At 39.3% G+C, this 20,557-nt stretch overlaps 1 protein-coding gene across 2 annotated transcripts in view; it reads left to right on the plus strand.

Moving 5' to 3' along the window:
- The window catches only part of LOC122076850 (endonuclease 4-like), a 67,192-nt gene that overhangs the window by 8,867 nt on the left and 37,768 nt on the right, over positions 1-20,557 (plus strand). For both annotated transcript variants that reach the window (XM_042642442.1, XM_042642441.1), the window contains exon 3: positions 10,874-11,048. In XM_042642442.1, the coding sequence (XP_042498376.1) occupies positions 10,874-11,048 (175 nt within the window). The remainder of the gene's footprint in view (positions 1-10,873; positions 11,049-20,557) is intronic.

The raw sequence follows: 20,557 nt of genomic DNA on the forward strand, positions 1-20,557 counted from the left end.
ACCCTTCATTGGTACTTTGTCCGCTGGAGTGCTCCTATGCATCACCGACCTAACCATCCTGTCCTACAGTTTCTTCAACTGTTTTCTCCCCCAGATTTTTGGCTTGATCTGTTATTTGGGTATCTCCCCTCTTCTGAAGAACTCTACCCGGATATTTCCCAAATCATAATTCTCTTCCATTNACAAGAGCCTGAACACAGGGAAAGAAACAAAGACCAAATCGAAGAGCAGATGTAGTCATCAGGCGAAGATCTAAAGACAAGTTCCAAGATGATGAAACATGACTATTTTGCTTAGAGTTGAGGCACAACTCATTAGAGACTTTTGAACACACTTAAAAAATGATGGGGAAAGGTCCATAATTTGCTCTTAAGTTCTAGAATTACCTGCTCCAAAGCCTGATGTTGCGCTTTTTCCATATGTGATATATCGATGTGCCAAAAGCAAGCTTCCCAAGGTAGTCAATGCAGGTCTTTCCTTTGAAGTAGTTGAGGATCCACTCCCGCTCATTGTCAATGGATCCAATGCTCCTAGGATAGGGGCAATACCGAATGCTAACATGGGACCAGATCCACATCGGGAGGGGACATTCAAAGAATAGATGGGAGATATTTTTAGGGGCATTCGAGACAGTAGAGGGGGTGGTGAGATTGGGGTGTGTCTTTAGATGAGAAGTTCATGAGTGGGTAGGATTGGGTTAAAGCATGCCAAACAATGAAGCTATGCTTGGGGTTGTGATATTTGAACCAAACAATAGGATGCCAGGTAACTTGAGGGGCCATAGGGGAGGATAAGGTCCTAGGCAGAGGAGGAGGAGAAGAACCAATTTGAGGATTCCTTCCAGATGACAAGGTCAAAAGAGCCACGGGGCCAATGGGTGATCTGAAGGAGAGAGTTCCATGCATCACTCAGACTGGGGGAGTAAAAGGACCAGAGTACCAGTCTCTGTCACGTAGTATGGAGGAGACTAAGGCAACCTGTTGTTTCTAGAGTCATAAACAATTATGTCCCGAAAACATTGACGAGGACACCAAGTGGATGCAAATTATCAAGTTAGAGGAGGGTCGAGGAATCGTCATCAATCTTGGACTGACTTGTGAAGGTCACAAGGTATCTATGCTTTGGAATTTTTTTCCATCTCCAAGAGTTCTAGAACATCGAAACAGTCCAAAGGGAGTCATTCCTAAGGTATCTATTGTAAATTCAAGTGACCCATATATGCCTTTTAATCTACTAACAATCTTCCAAATAGCTTTATAATCCCTGCAATACAAACCTCTTTAACCCTTATGAGCCCAAGACCCCCCTTAGTTTTTGGTAGAGAAACTGAAGGCCAAATAATGGTGTGAAAAAAGTTGTTTTGCCTGACCTTTTCCAAAGAAAGGCACTCATGATGGATTTAATATTCTGATGGTTGAACCATGGAGGCCAAAAACACCAAACCTGTAAATGTACAACAACAAACAACAACAACAAACTTAGCCTTATCCCAACTTAATGGGGTCAGCTACAAGGATCCGTGCAAAACAAAGTATGGAAAAATAAGGTCCAAACATAAAAGGAGAAATGAAGTAAATAAGGAAAGGAAAAGGTAAAGGGACATGGCATAGAGATGAAAGATGAGAGTAAGTGGAAAGAGGCCCAACCCAACAAGATAGGAGAAACTCTGCTAAATGGGGCCGGCTACATTTGCTAGATCTGTAAACGTACGCACCTTATATGAGTGATTTAACTAGCTCAAGGCAGCCAGCATAGGATAGGAGTTTTTCCTTCCAAAGCTGGAGCCTAGATCTAAGAGAGTCTCGGATGGGGGAGCTAAGCGTTGCAGATAGCCTAGTGGAGGGAAGACCTAAGTACTTAACAAGGTGTCCTTCAGTGAATCCAAAGGAATTCAAAAGGGTGTTTTTCATCTATGCAGAACAATCAGAAATAAAGATTTGGGATTTCCTTCAAGAGGTGGTAGAAAAAAGGTTGAGAAGCGAGTTTACGTTGGTAACCAATTTCAAATTTACTTTGATAAAATCATCAAATCATCTGCAAAAGCAAGATGAGATTACCGGATGGATTGGCATTTGGGAAAGAGATCGATTGTTTTGAAATCCACCCAAATGTTGAGAATTTTGGAGAACCCTTTTAAAGATATAGAAAAGAAAAAGGGGGACATAGGGCAGCCTGTCTTATACCGTTCCTACTACCAAAAAATCCATAAGGGCAACCATTAGCAAGGATGAAGAATTTGGCTGATGAGATGTGTTGCGTTAAGAAATTGCCTTATGTGGTTTTTATGCCCTGCATAGGAAAACACACACAAGAGAGTGAGCCCTGGACTCTCTGATGCCTAAGTCATTTCTCTCTGCAAACAGATAATTTCAGTAAGAATGGAAAAAGATTGGTCCCTTGAAAAGAGGTTTACTTGGGTATTTATAGCTGAAGATGGCGGCCATCGGGTGAAAGTCTTGCTTTGGTAGCTTCCTAATGTTGTTAGGAGTCTGAGTATAGCAAGAATTGTAATAGGAAAGTGAATACGGAGGGTGTTCCCGCTATGGGAACTCCACGTATTGGCCATATCTTGAAGGATATGGGGAGATAATCTTCCTTTTAGGGGAGATTCGATATTCTATCAAGAGCCCCTTCTAGACCAGGATTGGTTCGTGTCTTGTAAACCATGCGCTAGACTTGGTAAGTCTTTTAGGCATATCTTGGTGAGGAAAACTGTTGGGAGTCTCAGGTTGAGTGACCTAAGTCGAGTGGTCTGATTGCCGAGCTACTTACCTCGAGTGATAGGTTGTATGTGCCGCTTTGTGTTTGGCTGGTGTATACTTTGGCTCAGCCGTTCGGTTAAGGAACTAGTGTAGTTGGGCTCATTCAGCGGTTTGGATAGCCATGTGGCGGGACATTCGTGTGATGTCCTCCCTACGCTGGCACTTGCTTAGCCGTTCGAATGTCAAAGTCCCTTTGGTAAAATTGGTCGGTCGGTCCGCTTCTGATCTGGGCATCTGCTTCAGGTTGGATTAATGACCTCGTAAGGCTTAGGCCGTTCGGCTGGCCCCATATGTTCTGGGCCTATGCCCGAGCGGTTCATTTGGCATGTTCTTGCCGGTTGGATATTTTTTCCATAACAAGATGCAAGCATGGAATAATAGTAACACTATTAAGGTTTAATAACCAGTAATCACATAGAAGGAAGCAACCAAGACTACTAGAGCTCTCAGTATCGTGCTCTAGCAATGTCCCTTTATCTTTTATTTATAATAGAAATTGATTACAATAAAAAAGGACAAACCTGGTCTAACCAGGAAATTGAATCAATGTCCCCAAAAGGAAAGAACCATAGACTAAATAAGCAAATAAATACAATCTCAAACTAACTCCAGATATCACTGAAGCACATAGAGGTGCAAGTTTGGCCCTTACGGCCCAGACCAGCCCTTGGCCCGCCCTTGGCCTGCCTTGATCCCGACCAGGTACCGACCTAAAAATTTTGGCCCTTAGGGCCGGCCCGGCCCAGCCTTGAAATTTCTGACCTTGAGTCAGGGCAGGTAAGGGTTAATGTCATTGGCCCACCCAGCCCGCCCTGAACCCGGCCCTGATTTTTTTACCCCGGTTTTTGGCCCTGGTTTTGGCCCTACCTAGCTTGATTTTTGCCCTTGATGTTGACCCTAGTTATGACCCTAGTTGTGACCTTGATTTTAACCTAATTTTATATATTATTTCACATTGAGTCATTGACACCTCAAAACTCCATCTTCTCCCCAATCTCTCTTACCTTTTTTACCAATAAAAAAGATCTCTTTTCCTTTTTCTACCAAAAAAAATATCTATTCTTGTAATTACTATTTAAAAAATGAAAAATAATTAATATATTTTTTAAATTACCATCTTAAATCAATATGTAATTGTTGATATGAATATTTATCATCGACTTTTATTATCAATATATATATATATTTCATACAGTGAAAATTGGTAGAAAAATCATTTTCTACCAATTTTGTTCCTTGAATCTGAAGTTTTTTTCTTCACTCTCATCAAGTGGAGGTTCAGTTTTCCTACAATTTGCCTTAATAAGATGATCTCTTTGTTTATCATGACAAATAATTGAAATTTTTTGGATTATTTACTTTCTTAGGTTGATCTCCTCTTTGTTTATTATAATGGTTAGAGTTATTTGTATTATTTAAATGTTTGCTTTAGGATGTTCTCTTTATAACAAGTAATTTGTAACTTTGTGTTTTTTATCTCCTCTTTATTATGAATATTTTTTATTTTTAAGTTATTTCATATTTTGTAGGGTCAAGGTTTGGGTATATTCGGCCCTTGATGGCAAACCAGGGTTAGGGTCAATTAGGGCCATCCCAGCCCTTGATGGCAAACCAGGGTTAGGGTCAATCAGGGTCAGGGTCAAGGTCATCCTGGCTCGACCCTAAAAAATCAGGGCCAATCAGGGTAGGGTAAGGGTTGGGCTGAACCCTGAATGGTAGGGCCTGGGTTGAAGTTTTGCGGCCCTGAGTCAGGGTTAGGGCAGGTTTGGGCCCAATTAAGGGGACTAAGGGTTGGGCTAGGGTTTTACGAAGCCCAGCCCAACCCGGCCCTGTTGCACCCCTAGAAGCACAACCCCATCGTATGACTTAACACTCAAGGCAAAGCGACCTCCCATTGTGGTACACATGTTCCTTTTTTATTGCCACAGTACAAAGGGTCCAAAACATCTCTTTAACTCTCCCCCTCATGCTAGAGCATACATATCACCCATGCGTAGCTTGGAACATCCTCTTCTGATAGAAAGACCAAACAAGAGCTTGGTAAATTCATCGCAAAGTTGGTCAGTTGAAGCAGCAAAAGGAGTGACAATTAACTTCTTTATGATAGTATCTCGCACAAAATGGCGATCCACTTCAATATTCTTGGTTCTCTTATAAAACATAGGGTTGCACTGAGATAAATAGTCTTTTCTGTGCAATTCCAAATGTGAAGTAAGCCTCCGTATCTTATTGGTGAAATTGATTACAACTCCATTTCTGGAACCACATCTTAAATTAAGCCCCCAACAACAGGTGGTGCAGGAGAGGCATATATGGCAAAAGGATCTTGTGGGATGAAGCTCGGAACTGTTACTGGAAGTGGTTGCTGTTGCCGATGAGAAGAGGCAAAAGAGGGAGCACGAGATTGCTGTTGTTGCATTTGATGGAGCTGTGCTTCAAGGTACCTAAGGTGCTTCTCTTTTTGGCCAATAAGGGCAAAAACTGTAGTGGTATCAACAACACTAAAAGTAATTCCAGCAAGTTCAAGATGGACCTGGTCAATTTCTCATCGGAGAGATTGAAGAAGATGATCATGATGGGACAGAGTACCATGAGTTTAAATTCTACCAACTTTTAGGTAAGAAATCAAAAGCTAGAGCAGAAGCATTAGAAGCAAGAAGCGTCCACATAAGCAAGGGCTTAGTAGACTTCCAGTAATATCTTGTAATGTAGATAGCATCACAAAACATCTTTATGGGCTGAGTAACCGGGGAACCCAACTCATGAAGTAATGACTTCACCCACATTAATTCCGTTGCAGGTATAAACCATGGCTCGATATTCAGTCTCAACACTAGACCTTGCAATTGTAATCTGTTTCTTGCTTCGCTAAGTGACAAAGTTATCACGCACAAAATGTGCAATATCTTATGGTTGACCATCTGTCACCATCAGCAATTGCTCAGTTAGCATAACAGAAACTCATTAAATAAACACTGTGATGAGGCAATAGATTAGCCCCTTTCCTAGAGCCCCCTTTAAATAGTTCAAGATACGACAGGTGGCCTCCCAATGAGCCTTCGTCAGAGATTACATGAAATTGACTCACAACACCATCATCAAATGATATGTTTGGTCTAGTGACAGTGAGGTAGGTAAGTTTTCCCATTAGTCTTCTATACCGGTGCATGACTTCAAAGTCTTCACCATGGTTTAAAGTATCTCTGATACGATATGATACCCCTCCGATACGTATCTTAAATTTAGCCGATCGATATGGCGACCGATACTGATACTTTAATCCTTGATCTTTAGCATACCTTAGCGTATCTCCTATACGATACGATACCCTTCGATACATATCTTAAATTTAGCCAACCGATACAGTGACCGATATGGTCTTCACCATTAGTGGAACCAAACTTCTGATGAGGATCCATGGGACTATCAACAGGTTTAGAGTCAATCACGCCTGTCTCAGATAAAAGATCGAATACATATTTCCTTCGTGATAAGCTAATTTTTTTCTTACTCTGAAGAACCTCAATGCCAAGGAAATACCGGAGATAACTCAAGTCTTTCATCTAAAAATGCCGATAAAGGTAAGAATTCACCTTAGCAATACCGGAAGCATCATTGCCAGATATAATAATATTATCCACATAGACAACAAATACTACAATTTTGGACTTTTGGTTATGTACAAACATAGAATGATTTGACTAGCATTGGGTAAATCCACAATGAATAACAAGAGCTAAACTTGTCAAACCACGCTTGTTGTGTTGCTTCAATCCATAGATGGCTTTGTGTAGTGGTATTCTCCCCCAAGCAATATACCCTGGAGGATGCTCCATATAAAACTCCTCCTAAATATCACCATAGAGAAAGGCATTTTTGGTATCAGCTGGTATAGAGACTAGTTGAGATTTAGATAGTTGAGAAGAGAGATGCCAAGAGAATGATTTTTGCTTATCGAATGATAGAGGCCACCACTTTATTTATATATGGAGAATGATTACAAATATAGAATGCTAGCGAAGGATGACTCAATACTTTTCTAGCATATAAAATGTATCATCCAAGGCTGTAGGAACAGGAAGAGGTGGTTCAGGAGTAGGAGCTGCAAAAGTAGTTAGTGGTGAAGTAGGAGAGGAAGAAGAGTTAACCCTTGACGGTGTAACAAAACGATGAAGACAAGAGAAGACCTTGTTGAGAGAGTGCACCTTCTTCCCAGTAAGGAGTTGACCTTTAACAGACTAATACTCAGGATGAAGTCCTGCAATAAATTTTGTGACATGGAACTCAGCTTGCTGTTGCTTCAATTGCTCCGGATTAGTGGTAAGACTTAAGAGGCTGATGTATCTGGCACTCTTCAAGAATGCCTTTGCACACACTGAAGTACTCATTAAGTGATTTGTCTCCTTGTTTGAAGTTGAACATCTTCTCCTGCAAATCATAAGTTTGGGAATTATTTTTCTCATGTTATTCTCTCGTAAATCTTTCCAATCACCTTTGGCTCAGTTGTGGAACATTACATTGGCAGCAATGGAGGGTTCTACACTGTTCCATAACTAAATTTTAATAGTGGAGTTCTCATGAAGAACTGATATCAGACACAAGTGATAATATTCAACCAGCAAACAGGATCCACTATGATCAATCAGTATATGTCAAGTGCAAACCAGAAAAGCAGCAGCACAAAGAAAACCCACAATCAAAGGGGATATAATAGTCATACCAGTCTTATAACAGGTATATTGGGAGGAAATAACAACATGCACCAGTAAAATAAACAGAATTAAGGTAACTCAAATCGAGGGCTGAAGACCAAGAATTAGGGTGATTTTGCACCACCAGTCACCAACAGGTCAGAAGGACCTCAAACCTCCATCGAGTAGGCCTCTATGGATGTCTAAGTGGACCCCAAAATTGTTAGAGATATTAGTTATGTTACTCTAAGGGTAGTTTAGTAATTTTTCACATTATGTTTTATTTTCCTTTTCCTCCTTAGGGAGGTATGTGTAATTTCCCTTCTTAGGGAGGTATGTGTAATATCTTGTAAATATGTTAGTAAGGAATATATTGGTGTTAGTGAGACTTTACTCACAACACACCATTCCAACAAACCATCGATCTCTCTTCTTCGCCCTCTTCTACTTCTCCATCTTCTTCCTCATCTCTCGTCTCATTGTTCCTCTCCATTCACATATTCTAACTAAAATATGAGACCAAAAGGCTGGGCAGAAAGTACCAATCTCCAGAAATTGATAGCAACAAATCTGGGCGGAAAAACAATCGCCCGGCAAGTTGGAGAAAATTCACAGCAGCAGATCAGGTGGATAAGAACCTCCAAAATAGAGATTGAGTAGTCCTCCCAGGTAGGGGAAGCAGTCCCCAAAATCTGACAGGGATTAGATGGCTTGATTGAATAATATTTGGCAACCTTCAGTCTTAAGAAAATCGTCCAGAACAGAGTACTGTTGCAGTAAACTCCATCAACTCAATACTTATAGACAAGAATCCAATGAACAAGAAAGAAGAGGGAAAAAAAAAAGAAAATTCTGACAGGGATCAGATGGCTTGATAGAATAATATTTGGCAACCTTCAATCTTAAGAAAATCTTCTAGAACAGAGTACCGTTGCAGTAAACTCCATCAACTCAATGCATATAGGCTGGAATCCAATGAGCCAGAAAGAATAAAAAAAAGCGGCCCAGTTTATCGTCATTGTATGCTTAACTAGGGCTGTAGAGGTAGTTTGGGAGCATGAGGGTTGCTGCAACTAGAATTGATACTATTTTTGAAAGGACTTCCAAAACTGCAGGAGAAGATAATCGAAACCTGTTTTTTAGAGCTCTGATACCATGTAATAATATCAAGAGCTAAGAACCGGCGATCAGAAACAATAAGAAGAGAAAGAAGATTAAGAGGAAGAGGAAGAGGAAGACGAAGAAGAAGAAGAAGAAGAAGAGGCAAACCGAGACTGTTACCCAGTTATCGTGCTCTAGCTGTCTCCCTGTATCATTATTTATAACCCAAAATGATTACAAGAGAAAAGGAAAATAATAAAAGGGAAAGAAATATAGACAAAGAAGGAAAGAAATATAGCCTAAATCTAAAGCCAGCTATCATCCAAGCTAAGCCCCATCGTATGTGATGTAGATAAGTCACTTGGGCTTATTTTATTGCAAATAAGCCGTGAGTTATGTAATATATGCGTTAGGCCTTTGATCCCATGGGTTTTCTTTGAAATGAACCACTTTAATGGGGCTAAAATATGGGTAGAAGGTAGAAAAACGGGATTTAATTCATTAGTTTAGTTAGTTGCTATTTAATTCAATAAAGGCCCATTAGGCCATTGGTCGGTTGTAAAGTCCTATATGGACTATTAGTTAGTTAGTCCTACTCTATGTTGGAGTCATAAAGTCAAGTCCTAGTCCTATTTTGAATTTCTAATTGTAGTAGGAATGTCTAGTCCTATTGAGAAATTAGCTCTTAGTAGTAGTTCGATTGCTATTCTGCCCTCTATAAATAGAGGAGCTTATGTACTTATAATTTCAGATTTGAATGAATGAATTATTGAGTGATTACTCTTTAGCTAAAAATTCTGTTATTGAGAGGTGAGATGCCTAAACCTTTGAGGGGTGTGATACCCAAAACTTGAGGGGTGTGATACCCAAAACCTGAGGGGTGAGATACCTATTCATTTATTCTCTTTCACCCTTCTCAATCCTCCATCGATTCTTCTTTTTCTATTTTTATTTTCTGTTTATTGTTATTAGAAGTTCAGACCTATTAAAGCATACAAAATCAGAAACAGCCAGCCAAAGAGTTCTTGTTCTTGAAGCCAATCGACCCTCATTGCTGCCCAAGTTTGAGATCTGATCTGCAGATCCTTTGGAGGACTGGTTCTATACTCTAAGAAGATCAATCGATCCTCTCTTGAAGTTTATCTGAAGAAGACAAGTTGCTGTTCCTGCAGAATTCTTCACATTCTCTCTCCTAGGTCTGAAAATCAAGAAAGCGCATAACTCCATAACCAGGCTTCAGAAGCCCTTCATATTTGGGGGTTTTTGTACCCTCCCTAGGGACTATCTACACCCAAAAGTGCAGCTCAATCGGACTTCCACAGACTTGGCCGCACCTTTCTCTCTCCAGCTCTATAGAAGTTCTTTCTCTCTCCTATCAGGTTGGGTTTTGGGCTGGTTTTGCTCCTATATGGGTATTGTATCCTTAGGGGTTTATTTTATGGTATTATTTCTTTGTTTTTTGCTCCTATTTGTATTGTTTGGGGTTATAAACTGCGGAGTTAGTTACTTGTAATCTACTCCTGCATTAGTATGACTTAATAACCAAGGCACAACCAGCTGCCATGGTTGTACACAACAAAGGGTCCAAAACACCTTAACAACCTGGAAAGGGAAAAAAACAAAAGTAAGGGTATTCTTATGTTGATGTGTATCAATATATGCTAAAAAATGTGGTCAAAATTTGTTATCTTTTTAGAGAAGTTGCGTAACTTAGCAAGGTATTGCAATGAGAGAATAGCCTTTTCCCCTCCTCTTTTGCTTGTTCAGTTCAAAAATCTGTTTGATTTTTTTTTTTTTTTTGAAAAAGATGAAATAATGTTCTGAAAACTATACTAGACATGCCTACATGTGTTATTATAGAAAGGCCTTCTGATACAAATTTCAGCTGATAAATTGCTTAAAGTTATAAAGCGAATGCATGCAATGAGTCGTAGAAGTAAGCCACTAGGTGACAATCTGTCAATCTGAAGAAAGTCAATTTAGATGGGTTGATCATGTGTGACGTAAAGAGGATGTGCTGCTGAGTGATATTGTGCAATTTGAAGGTGTTAAAAGCACAAGTAGAAGACCAATAAAATTATATGGTTTAAGTGGTGCGGAAAGTGATCATCAGTTATGAATGCAAGGGAGCTATGTCTCTAAGTGGATTTGGAATGGTGGAACAGAACTCATGTAGCTGACATTCAAGTAGGTGTCAATTGTCATAGGTTTAAGTGAGTTGAGTCATTAAATTGTCATAATATCCTCATCCTTACAATTCTCCAATGTGATTTGAATTTGGCTAAGTAGCCTAATGTGAAGCTTGTTGCAAGTCTTCAGGGACTTATTAATAAAGAAGCTGCTGCTGCTGTGAAAGTTCTTCTCCCAGAGTATGCGGATGGCGACCTTGCTGCTGTTTGCTCCTGGGCTGATGAGATTCGCTTCCACTATCACTGGAGTGGGCCTTTGCACTACCTAGACACACCCGATTTCAAGTGTAACTATGAATACTGCAGTAAGTTTTGCATCTCTTGTCTTGGCTTGTTTATTTGTGCCGTTATTATTTTTATTTTCATAATATAATGGTTTTTATTAGAATAACTTCAATGAACAGTACAGTTCCAGGAGAAATTTGTGGCTTGAACCACCGGACATGGTGTCCTTGTGAAGCTTGGTTTGCACTATATTATCTGATAAACTGTTAGCAATCCTATTGATGCACAAGATCCCGATGTTGAGGATATTAGTCCCATGTTTCTGAATTCATAATGGAAGATATCATTGTAAATATGAATGTCCTAAATATGAATGTCCTTTAACCTTTTTTCGGATTTCTATATTAATCTAGACACCAAAGAAGGGGAAAAACTATCTATATGGTAGCTCAAATGAGAGAAAGGAAGAGTAGAGATTTTAACCATGTAAGATGTATCAAAGGTGCTGATAGAAGAGAGTTGGAAAGGGATGAGAACACTGTGCAGAGATTAGATGAGTATATTTGTGATCTACTAAAAGGAGATAGGTCGAGTAGCCCGGAAGATTGTATTATTCATCAAGACACACACATCATAGATATGTAGGAAAGGTTGGTGTGGTAGAAGTTAAAGATATCTTCCTCCTCTGGTGCTCCACTCTCGCTGGTTGGCATGCGGCAGCATCCTTTGACAGTCTTACTCCACGGTAGGTATATTTTATTGTGTTTTTTCTTTCTTTTCTTTGTTTTTTTCTTCTATTCTTGTTCTTGTTCTTGTTCTTCTTCTCTGTTCCTGGGGTTGAGGATCGGCAGTCCCATTCCGTGGTTTTTTTTTTCTTCATCTTCTTCCCAGTTCCCATCTTCTTCTTCCTTTATTTTATTCCCTTCCTCCTCCACTCCTTAGTCCTTACTCCTTACGGTAGTTTTTTTTTCCTTTCTTTTTTCTTCTTCTCTGTTCCTGCTTCTGAAGACGTTGCTCACACTCTCAGAGCAGATGCTGCGCACACTCTCACAAGTCACAGCCTCACATCTTCCTCTACTCCTCAGTCTTCTTGTTGATTTCTGCAAGAGGTTTCATGCTGTTAAGATGGAAGGCTTAATAATTTCTTAGCTAAGTTAGCCAACACAAACATACCCATCTCCTCTGTTTTCCCCACTTGCTTCATTCAAATTTTGATCATCTGATGAGAAAGTGATACTTTGACATAGTCTCATAGATGTGCTTTGTATACAAGTAAGCATAAGCATAAGCATATACTCTCATGAAAGAAGGGCAACCTAGTGCACGAGGCTTTCGCTACTGCAGGGTCTGGGAGGGGCAAGTGTACGCAGCCTTACCCTCTGCTTCGCAGAAGAGGCTCATGGCTTGATTATTTTTCGATTTTTTTTCCCTTATTACTGTAGTGTTGTATCAGATTTCTGATCTACTTATACAATGGTGTTTTTGATTACTGTAGATTACTTTTATCTCAAGTATTTTTTTTGCTAACGATGGGTATCCAGGCCTTCGACCTGACTATTCTTGCGGGTCCATACTGACCCCACAACCTTATGAATCGGGCCATACCGAGGTTGAATGAGAACTATTCAACTTTCATTGAAAGCAGTGAAGTGAAGAGCACTAAACACCCCCGTATGAGTGGCCCCAAGGAGGTAAGAGAGTTGAACTCAGAACCACACGCTTCCTGAGACGAAGATCCCTTTCCAACTCGGCTACCACCTTGGGGTTTATCAAGTATATTACATTTAAGTATAGTCATAAGTATGTATTTATTTTTTGATCATTTTCTCTACAAACATGTTAGTATCTGCAATCTGAAATAATCGGTATGTGTATGTGTTTATGTAGTTTATTCAAGTAGATAATGGATATTGGTAGTGGAGGACCTACTACTAGCACTGGAGCATCGGTATATGATCCAAGCAAAGATCCAAATAGGAAGGCAAATCAAAAGACCCCAGGTGGAAGTATAGATATTGGCTAGATACTTCAGATAAGAACTTAGTACGATGTGCACTTTATGGGAAAGATGTCGAAGGAGGGATCAAAAGGCTTAAGAAACACCTTGTTGGTGGGTATAGAGATGTATTAAGTGCTAAAAAACAATTGTAGCGATTAGTAGAGAGACACATGAAGCTATAGTACATGTAAATAGAGAGAGAGAGAGAGAGAGAGAGAGTGCTGCAATTTCTGCATGGGAGTCCCAGTCAGTTGGTTTGGTGCTGCCCTCCTCTATTCATTATGTAGCAATTCAATCAGCTTATTACAAGTCCTAGTACAAGTAAGACAGCAGTCCTAGTAGAACTAGAAACACCAAAACATAATAGGAAACTGACTAACTTAATCATTCCTAGTTGAACTAGGACTCCCTAGTTGAACTAGGACTCTCCTAGTTAGACTAGGAAAGCTAACTCTTAACATAACATCAGTCTTAGCTGAACTAGGACTCTCCTAGTTAGACTAGGACAGCGCCAAGGGAGGAGCCTGCACAATCCACAAGACTTCCCCTCTTCTCACGACAACCTTCTAACACTCCTCCTCAAGTTGGAGTATAGATGTTAATCATGCCTAGCTTGTTACAAATATAGTCCACTCTATCACTCCCCAAAGGCTTAGTGAAAACATCTACAAGTTGTTCTCCTATGCGAACATAACTCCTAGAAATAGCTCCTTATTGTGGCTTCTCTCGAACAAAGTGACAGTCAACCTCTGTATATTTTGTCCTCTCATGGAACACTGGATTAAACTCAATATGGATCATAGCTTGGTTATCACACCAAAACTGCATAGACAAAGTGCAATCAAACCCGAGTTCTTACTGCGTCACCCACATCAACTCACAGGTGACATGAGCCATGACACGGTACTCAGACTTTGTGCTATACCTAGCCACAATAGCTTGCTTCTTGCTCTTACAAGACAAGCTTACCACCAACAAACGTACATTATTTAGTAGTGGATTGCCTATCCACAGGAGGTCGAGCCTAATCAGCATCACAGAATCACTTAATACGACCATGCCCATTATTAGAGTAAAGCAAACCATTACCAGGAGCCTTTTGAGATATTGTAGAATACAAATAACAGCATCCCATTGAGACATTTGTGGAGACGAAAGAAACTGACTCACAAAATTGATAGGAAAGGCAATATTAAGCCTAATCACTGTCAAATAATTGAGTTTTCCCACGAATCTTCGATACTTCTCAGGATCATCTAACAAGTCACCTCTTTCAACTGTAAGCTTTACATTTGGATCCATAAGAGAATCCAAAGGCTTGGACCCCAACATTCTAGTCTCTGTCAGCAAATACAAAACATATTTCCTCTGATAGAGGGAAATACCTTTTCTTGACTGAGCAACCTCAATACCCAAAAAATACCTCAATTGTCCAAGATCCTTGGTCTGAAACTTCTACTGTAGATGTCTTTTCAGACTTTGGAGTCATTCAATATCGTCTCTAGTGATGAAAATATCATGAACATAAACAATAAGAAATATTCTTCCTGCAACAGACTTCTGATAGAACACCGAATGATCACTATCACACCTGCACAGACCAAACGCACAAACCACATCAATGAACTTTCCAAACCATGCCCGAGGAGACTGCTTCAAACCATACAAAGACTTCTTCAGTTTATACACCATACCAGACTCCCCTTGAGCAACAAACGCTGGTGGCTGCTCCATATAAACCTCTTAATGTAATCACCATGAAGGAAATCATTCTTCACATCGAGCTGATGTAACGGCCAATAAGAATATGTAGCCAGAGATGTCAAAATATGAACAAAAACCAACTTGGCCACAGGAGAAAAGGTATCTAGATAATCAACCATATACACTTGTGCGCAGCCCTTAGCCACTAACCGAGCCTTCAACCGAGCTAGAGAACCATTGGGGTTGACTTTAACAACTTAAACCCATCGATAACCAATAACAAACTTACCTTGAGGTAATGGTTCAAGATCCCAAGTAGAATTCTCATCCAAAGCCAATAACTTCTCTTCCATAGCTGTCCTCCAGCCAGAACTAGACAAGGGCTCTGCAACAGACTTACGAATAGGATGACAAGACAAAGTGGAAAGACAAGTATGGAAAGACGATGATAGGCTAGTATAAGAAACAAAATTCAAAAGGGAATGTTGGGTACAACTCCGAACACCCTTACGATGTGCAATGGGAATATCAATATTGGAAAGAAAAATACCTGGATTAGGGACCATAGGCAAAGATGGCAAGGTAGGAATCGTAGAGATAGAGGGTGCAACATCTTTATGAGGACGACGAGTGTAGATGATCTGACCAATTGGTGGTGGAGGCACAATTGTGGAAGGTAGCGATACCACTGGTGGAAATGGTGATGCTACCACTACTTTTGCGGAAACTTGTGGAGAATAATGTTGGACAACATAGAGAGGAAGATTATTATCCAGAGTTGACAAATCAACGGATGCATCTGGATAAACAACAGAGTTAAAGAAAGAGACATCCGCAGTAACAAAATATTTCTGAAGAGTAGGGCAATAACAAAGATAACCTTTTTGAGTATGTGAGTAACCCAAAAAGATACACTTGAGAGTATGTGGATCCAACTTTGACAAACCTGGATGATGATCACGAATAAAACAAACACAACCAAAAATACGAGGAGGAAGAATAAACAAGGGATTAGAAGGAAATAACAAAGAATGAGGAATAACACCCTGTAATAATGATGAAGGCATTTGATTAATAAGATAACAAGCAGCTAATACTACATCTACCAGAACAGTTTGGACACCTTCATCTCAAATAAAAGAGATCGAGCAATCTCTATTAGATGCCTTTTTTTTTCTCAGCAATACCGTTTTGTTGGGGGTGTGTTTGAGTAGGAAGATTGATGTATCATACCACAATCAGCCATATACTGAGAGAAAGGATAAAAAAAGTATTCCTTGGCATTATCACTTCGTAATACCTTAATAGTTATATTAAACTGATTTTGTATTTCAACAACTAAGGCATAAAAAATAGAAAAATGATGCTTCATTAAATAAATCCAGGTAACTATGGAATGGTCATCAATAAAAGTAACAAAATATCGAAAACCTAATTTGGAAGTAATGGGACAAAGACCCCATACATCCAAATGAACCAAAGAGAAAGAGTGCGACGATCGTTTATTGACTCTAGGTGGATAGTTTACATGGTAAAGCTTCCTAAATTGACACGACTCACAATCTAAACTGGAAATAGAACGGAAACGAGGATCAAGCTTCTGTAAGCTTGGCAAAGATGGATGTCCTAGTTGACAATGGATCTAATGGGGGATGAGAATACTTGAACATGCAATGGAAGTAAATTTGTCCTCAAACATATAATGCCCCCGAACTCTAGGACCTCTACCAATCATCTTCTTCGTTGTTAGCTCCTGAAAAACAAATGATTCACAAAATAAGGTTACATAACAGTTGTAAGCTTGAGTAAACTTACTCATAGATAAGAGGTTAAAAGGAAGATTCGGTAATAGAAAGACAGAATTTAATAACAAAGAAGTGGTAAGACGAATATTTCCAGTGCTTTTGATTTTAACAATAGATCCATTAGCCAATGTGACAGTAGTAGTAGACTCCTGACACACCAGACATAAGATCTGACACGCCTGAATCAATTATCTAGGGTCGAGAAGATAAACTAAAACATGCAGTAGCATAACCTGTTTGGACAAAATTCGCAGGGGAAGGTTGAGGAGACGCAATATGAAATTGAGTGTACCGTTCAAATTATTTGTCTGTCATTCTTGACCATTTTTCCTTCAGATTGTCTAGGTTGAGAGGGCTGAGAAGACTCAGTTACTGCTGCTGAATTGGCCTACTGTAGTTTCCAACTAAAGGGTTGAATATGTCCTAGCTTACTATAATGGTGATGTTTGTGCTGCCTCTGAACCATCTAAATTATTGAAAGTACCAGAAGGTTGCCCCTTATTACTTCCAATGCCAGTATTATGAACCCCGCCTCGACTATAATTCTGAGGCACAAAAGCAGAGCTCTCTGATGGTGTAGGTGTAGGATCATGAGAGTTCTCTCGAGCCACTCGTAAGACTCGAGAAAAGATATCTGCAAGAGAGACCACTTTATCACCTCCAGGAATCTGAGACCGGACAACATCATTCTCTTGTCCAAGTCCACCCAAGAAATCCATAACTGCGAGCTTTCCTGTTGGTTCTGCATCTTTGTAACATCACAACTAATTGGAAGTAGAGAGTTCAACTCCTTATATATCCTTTTGAAATCAAAAAAATATTGAGTCAGAGATCGACCCTTTTTATCAACCCTATAAGAGTCCTGAGATATCTCATAAATATGGGAAAGGTTGTTCTGTCCAGAATACAGAATGTTAGATAATCCGATATTTCCTTCACAGTATCGATGTGAGTAACAATATCAACGATAGAGTTATCCATCGAGCTCAATAGCTGACCCAAAATACATGCATCAATAGTATCCCACGTAGGCTCAGTAGCAGACTTCACCTTTCTAAGGTGATCCTGTTGATCACGACCAGTCAAAACCAACTGCACAATTTATTTCTATTGTTGGAAATTGGAAACTCCTGCAAGCTTCTTCGCTGTAATTCTATGAGAGGATGATGATATCACCTCAGAAACAGCATTCTTTGGCTTAGTGGCAACCTCAGAAACAACACTCTTTAGCTCAGCGGTAGCCATTGAAGCAAGGTATAAAAGAGAATAAAAAAATTAACAAAGAAAATCAACAATTCAGGAAGAATTAGCCCAAATCGAAAAACCCTATTTTAGGCCAATCTAGGGTTACCTGCGGTTGGGGCTCTAGGGCTCAGAAGGAGCTAAATAATGGATTGAATGCTGCTGGGATGGTGGGGAAGAAAACTTCCAAAGGGATTTTCAACAGACCTTTGAATAGACATATATGACCAAAATCGATTTTGGCAAAGTGCCAAAACCCTGACAGCTTTGATCGATTTTTCCACCTCTTGAATACTTCAATCTTCAAGCTAAAAATCCAAATCAGCAACCACTAACAATAACTTTGAGCTAATCTTCACACCATATGACTGATTACAGCTAATGAATCCTTCATCCAAAAATCCAGCAAAATAGTGGATGAAATTATCCCGTCTAGAAAATCGTGGAGCCTAGGGAGGCACCAATAACAACCTGAGATGGAGAAAGGGGGTTGTTATTGATGGGGAAGGGAGAGCTTTGATCGGTTTTTTCTTGAGGATCAAAGCTCTGATACCATGTAGATATATATATATATATATAGATAGATAGATAGATAGAGAGAGAGAGAGAGAGAGAGAGAGAAAGAGAGAGAGAGAGAGAGAGAGAGAGAGAGAGTCTTGCGATTTCTGCAAGGGAGTCCCAAACTCCCAATTAGTTGATTTGGGGCTGCCCTCCTCTATTCATTGTATAGCAATTCAATCAGCTTGTTACAAGTCCTATACTCCTATTACAAGTAAGACAACAGTCCTAGTAGAACTAGAACACCAAAACATAGTAGGAAATTGACTAACTTAGCTGAACTAGGACTTTCCTAGTTAGACTAGGAAAGCTAACTCCTAACATAACATCAGTCCTAGCTGAACTAGGACTCTCCTAGTCAGATTAGGACAACACCAAGGGAGGAGCCTGCACAATCTGCAGGACTCCTCCTCTTCTCACGACTACCTTTTAATAGTATGATGCCAGAAGAAGAAGCCAGATGTGTTTGATGATGATGATACTGTTAATGTTGATCACCACCAGAGAGAGTTTCCTGTAGAGACAGAAAGTGGAGGGTAGATGCAGTCTACTGAATTAGGAAGGCCCCCAACTATAAAGTCCCAACCTTCTTCAAAAAGCAACCTTGTGCCATGTTCTGGGACAACTGCCAAAAAGAACAAATCTGTTAGTACTGGAAGTACTGCACCAATAAGGGGTCCATTGGTTTCTTATATTAGGACTCTTGAGGAGATAGTTGCTGAGAGGTGGTTTAAAGGTCCTATTCAGGAAATAATGGAGAGCATCTTAAGATCAAATGCCGACAGAAAGATAACTAATTCCTATGTTGCAAATTGGTTCTACGAAGCTGGCATCCCATTCAATACAGTCAAGTTAAGGAGCTTCGAGGAGATTGTCGAAGTCATTAAGCAGTTTAGGTCAAGATATAAGCCCCCATCTTATCATGAGCTGAGAGTGCTTCTGTTAGAGGATGCAAAAAATGGAATTGAAGGAATAAAAAAGAAATATGAAGATTATTGGAAAAAATATGGGTGCACTCTCATGTCTGATGGGTGGACTGACAAAAGAGGAAGACAATTAATTTCCTTAACAATTTTCCGTTGGGACTTATTTTATGAGCTTTGTAGATGCATCTAGTGAGAGTCAACATGCATACATGTTATTTCAATTGCTTGATAGCAACATTAAAGAAATTGTGGAGGATAATGTGGTAGAACTGTACGTATCGGTGAGTATCGGTATCGATTTGTACGTATCGGTATGTATCGATCAGTACGTATCGGTGAGTATCGGTATGTACCGATACAGTGCGCTACGGTCATATAATGGCCAAGATGGGTAATTTTTTCAGAAAAACACGATTTTTTGAGGGGTTTTTGTTCCAAAGTTGCTGCCAGCCATATTTCTCTCTAACTAAAGTAGAAATCAAGGTTGCGAATAAGGATTTTACATTTATAGGACAACTACAAACCTTGAATTCTTAGTGTGATACCCTCAATTTAGTGTTTATGCATAATACATGTTATCAATAGTTTTTTTTAACAAATTCTTTATGCAAAAGTGTTTTAAAAAACGTTTCCTATCCATTTATGTGTGTATCTTTAGCATATTTTAGCGTATCTCCGATACGATACGATACTCTCCAATACATATCTTAATTTTGGGCAACCGATACGGCGACTGATACCGATACTTTAATCCTTGGGTACAAGTTGTAACAGAGAATGCATCCAATTATGTTGCAGCTAGGGTAGAATGTTTATGCAAAAAAGGAAAAAAAAAAATGTATTGGATTCCCTAGGCAGCTTATTGTTTGGACCTCATGTTGATGGATATTGGCAATTTGAAAGCTTATAAAGCTACAATTGCAAAGGCAAAAAATATAACAAGTTTTATTTACAGGCACTATAAACTTGGTGATGCATTAAGGCTGTGTTTGTAACCAAGAGAAGAAACGAAAAGAAAAGAAAAAAGTACAAAAAATTATACAATTTTCTTGATTTGAGAAATTCTCATTCTGTTTTTGGTATGTCTTGAACCAAGAAAATATTATTTTTTGAAATAAAAAATTCATCTTGGAAATGATGAAATTTTCTTCTTACCAAAAAAAAAAATGTTTTGCCTATGGGCACAAGAAAACATAAAGGTAAAAAATCTTTTATTTCCTTTTATTGATAGCCAAACAGATATAATTTTTTTTTTTTTGGCATTTCATTTCCTTTATGTTATTTTCTTTTATTCTCTTTTTTAGATTCTTTTTTCTTTTCTTTTCTTTTCTTAGCTACCAAACACAGCCTAAAGA

This window comes from Macadamia integrifolia, chromosome 4 (assembly GCF_013358625.1).
Source record: "Macadamia integrifolia cultivar HAES 741 chromosome 4, SCU_Mint_v3, whole genome shotgun sequence".
Lineage (NCBI taxonomy): Eukaryota > Viridiplantae > Streptophyta > Magnoliopsida > Proteales > Proteaceae > Macadamia > Macadamia integrifolia.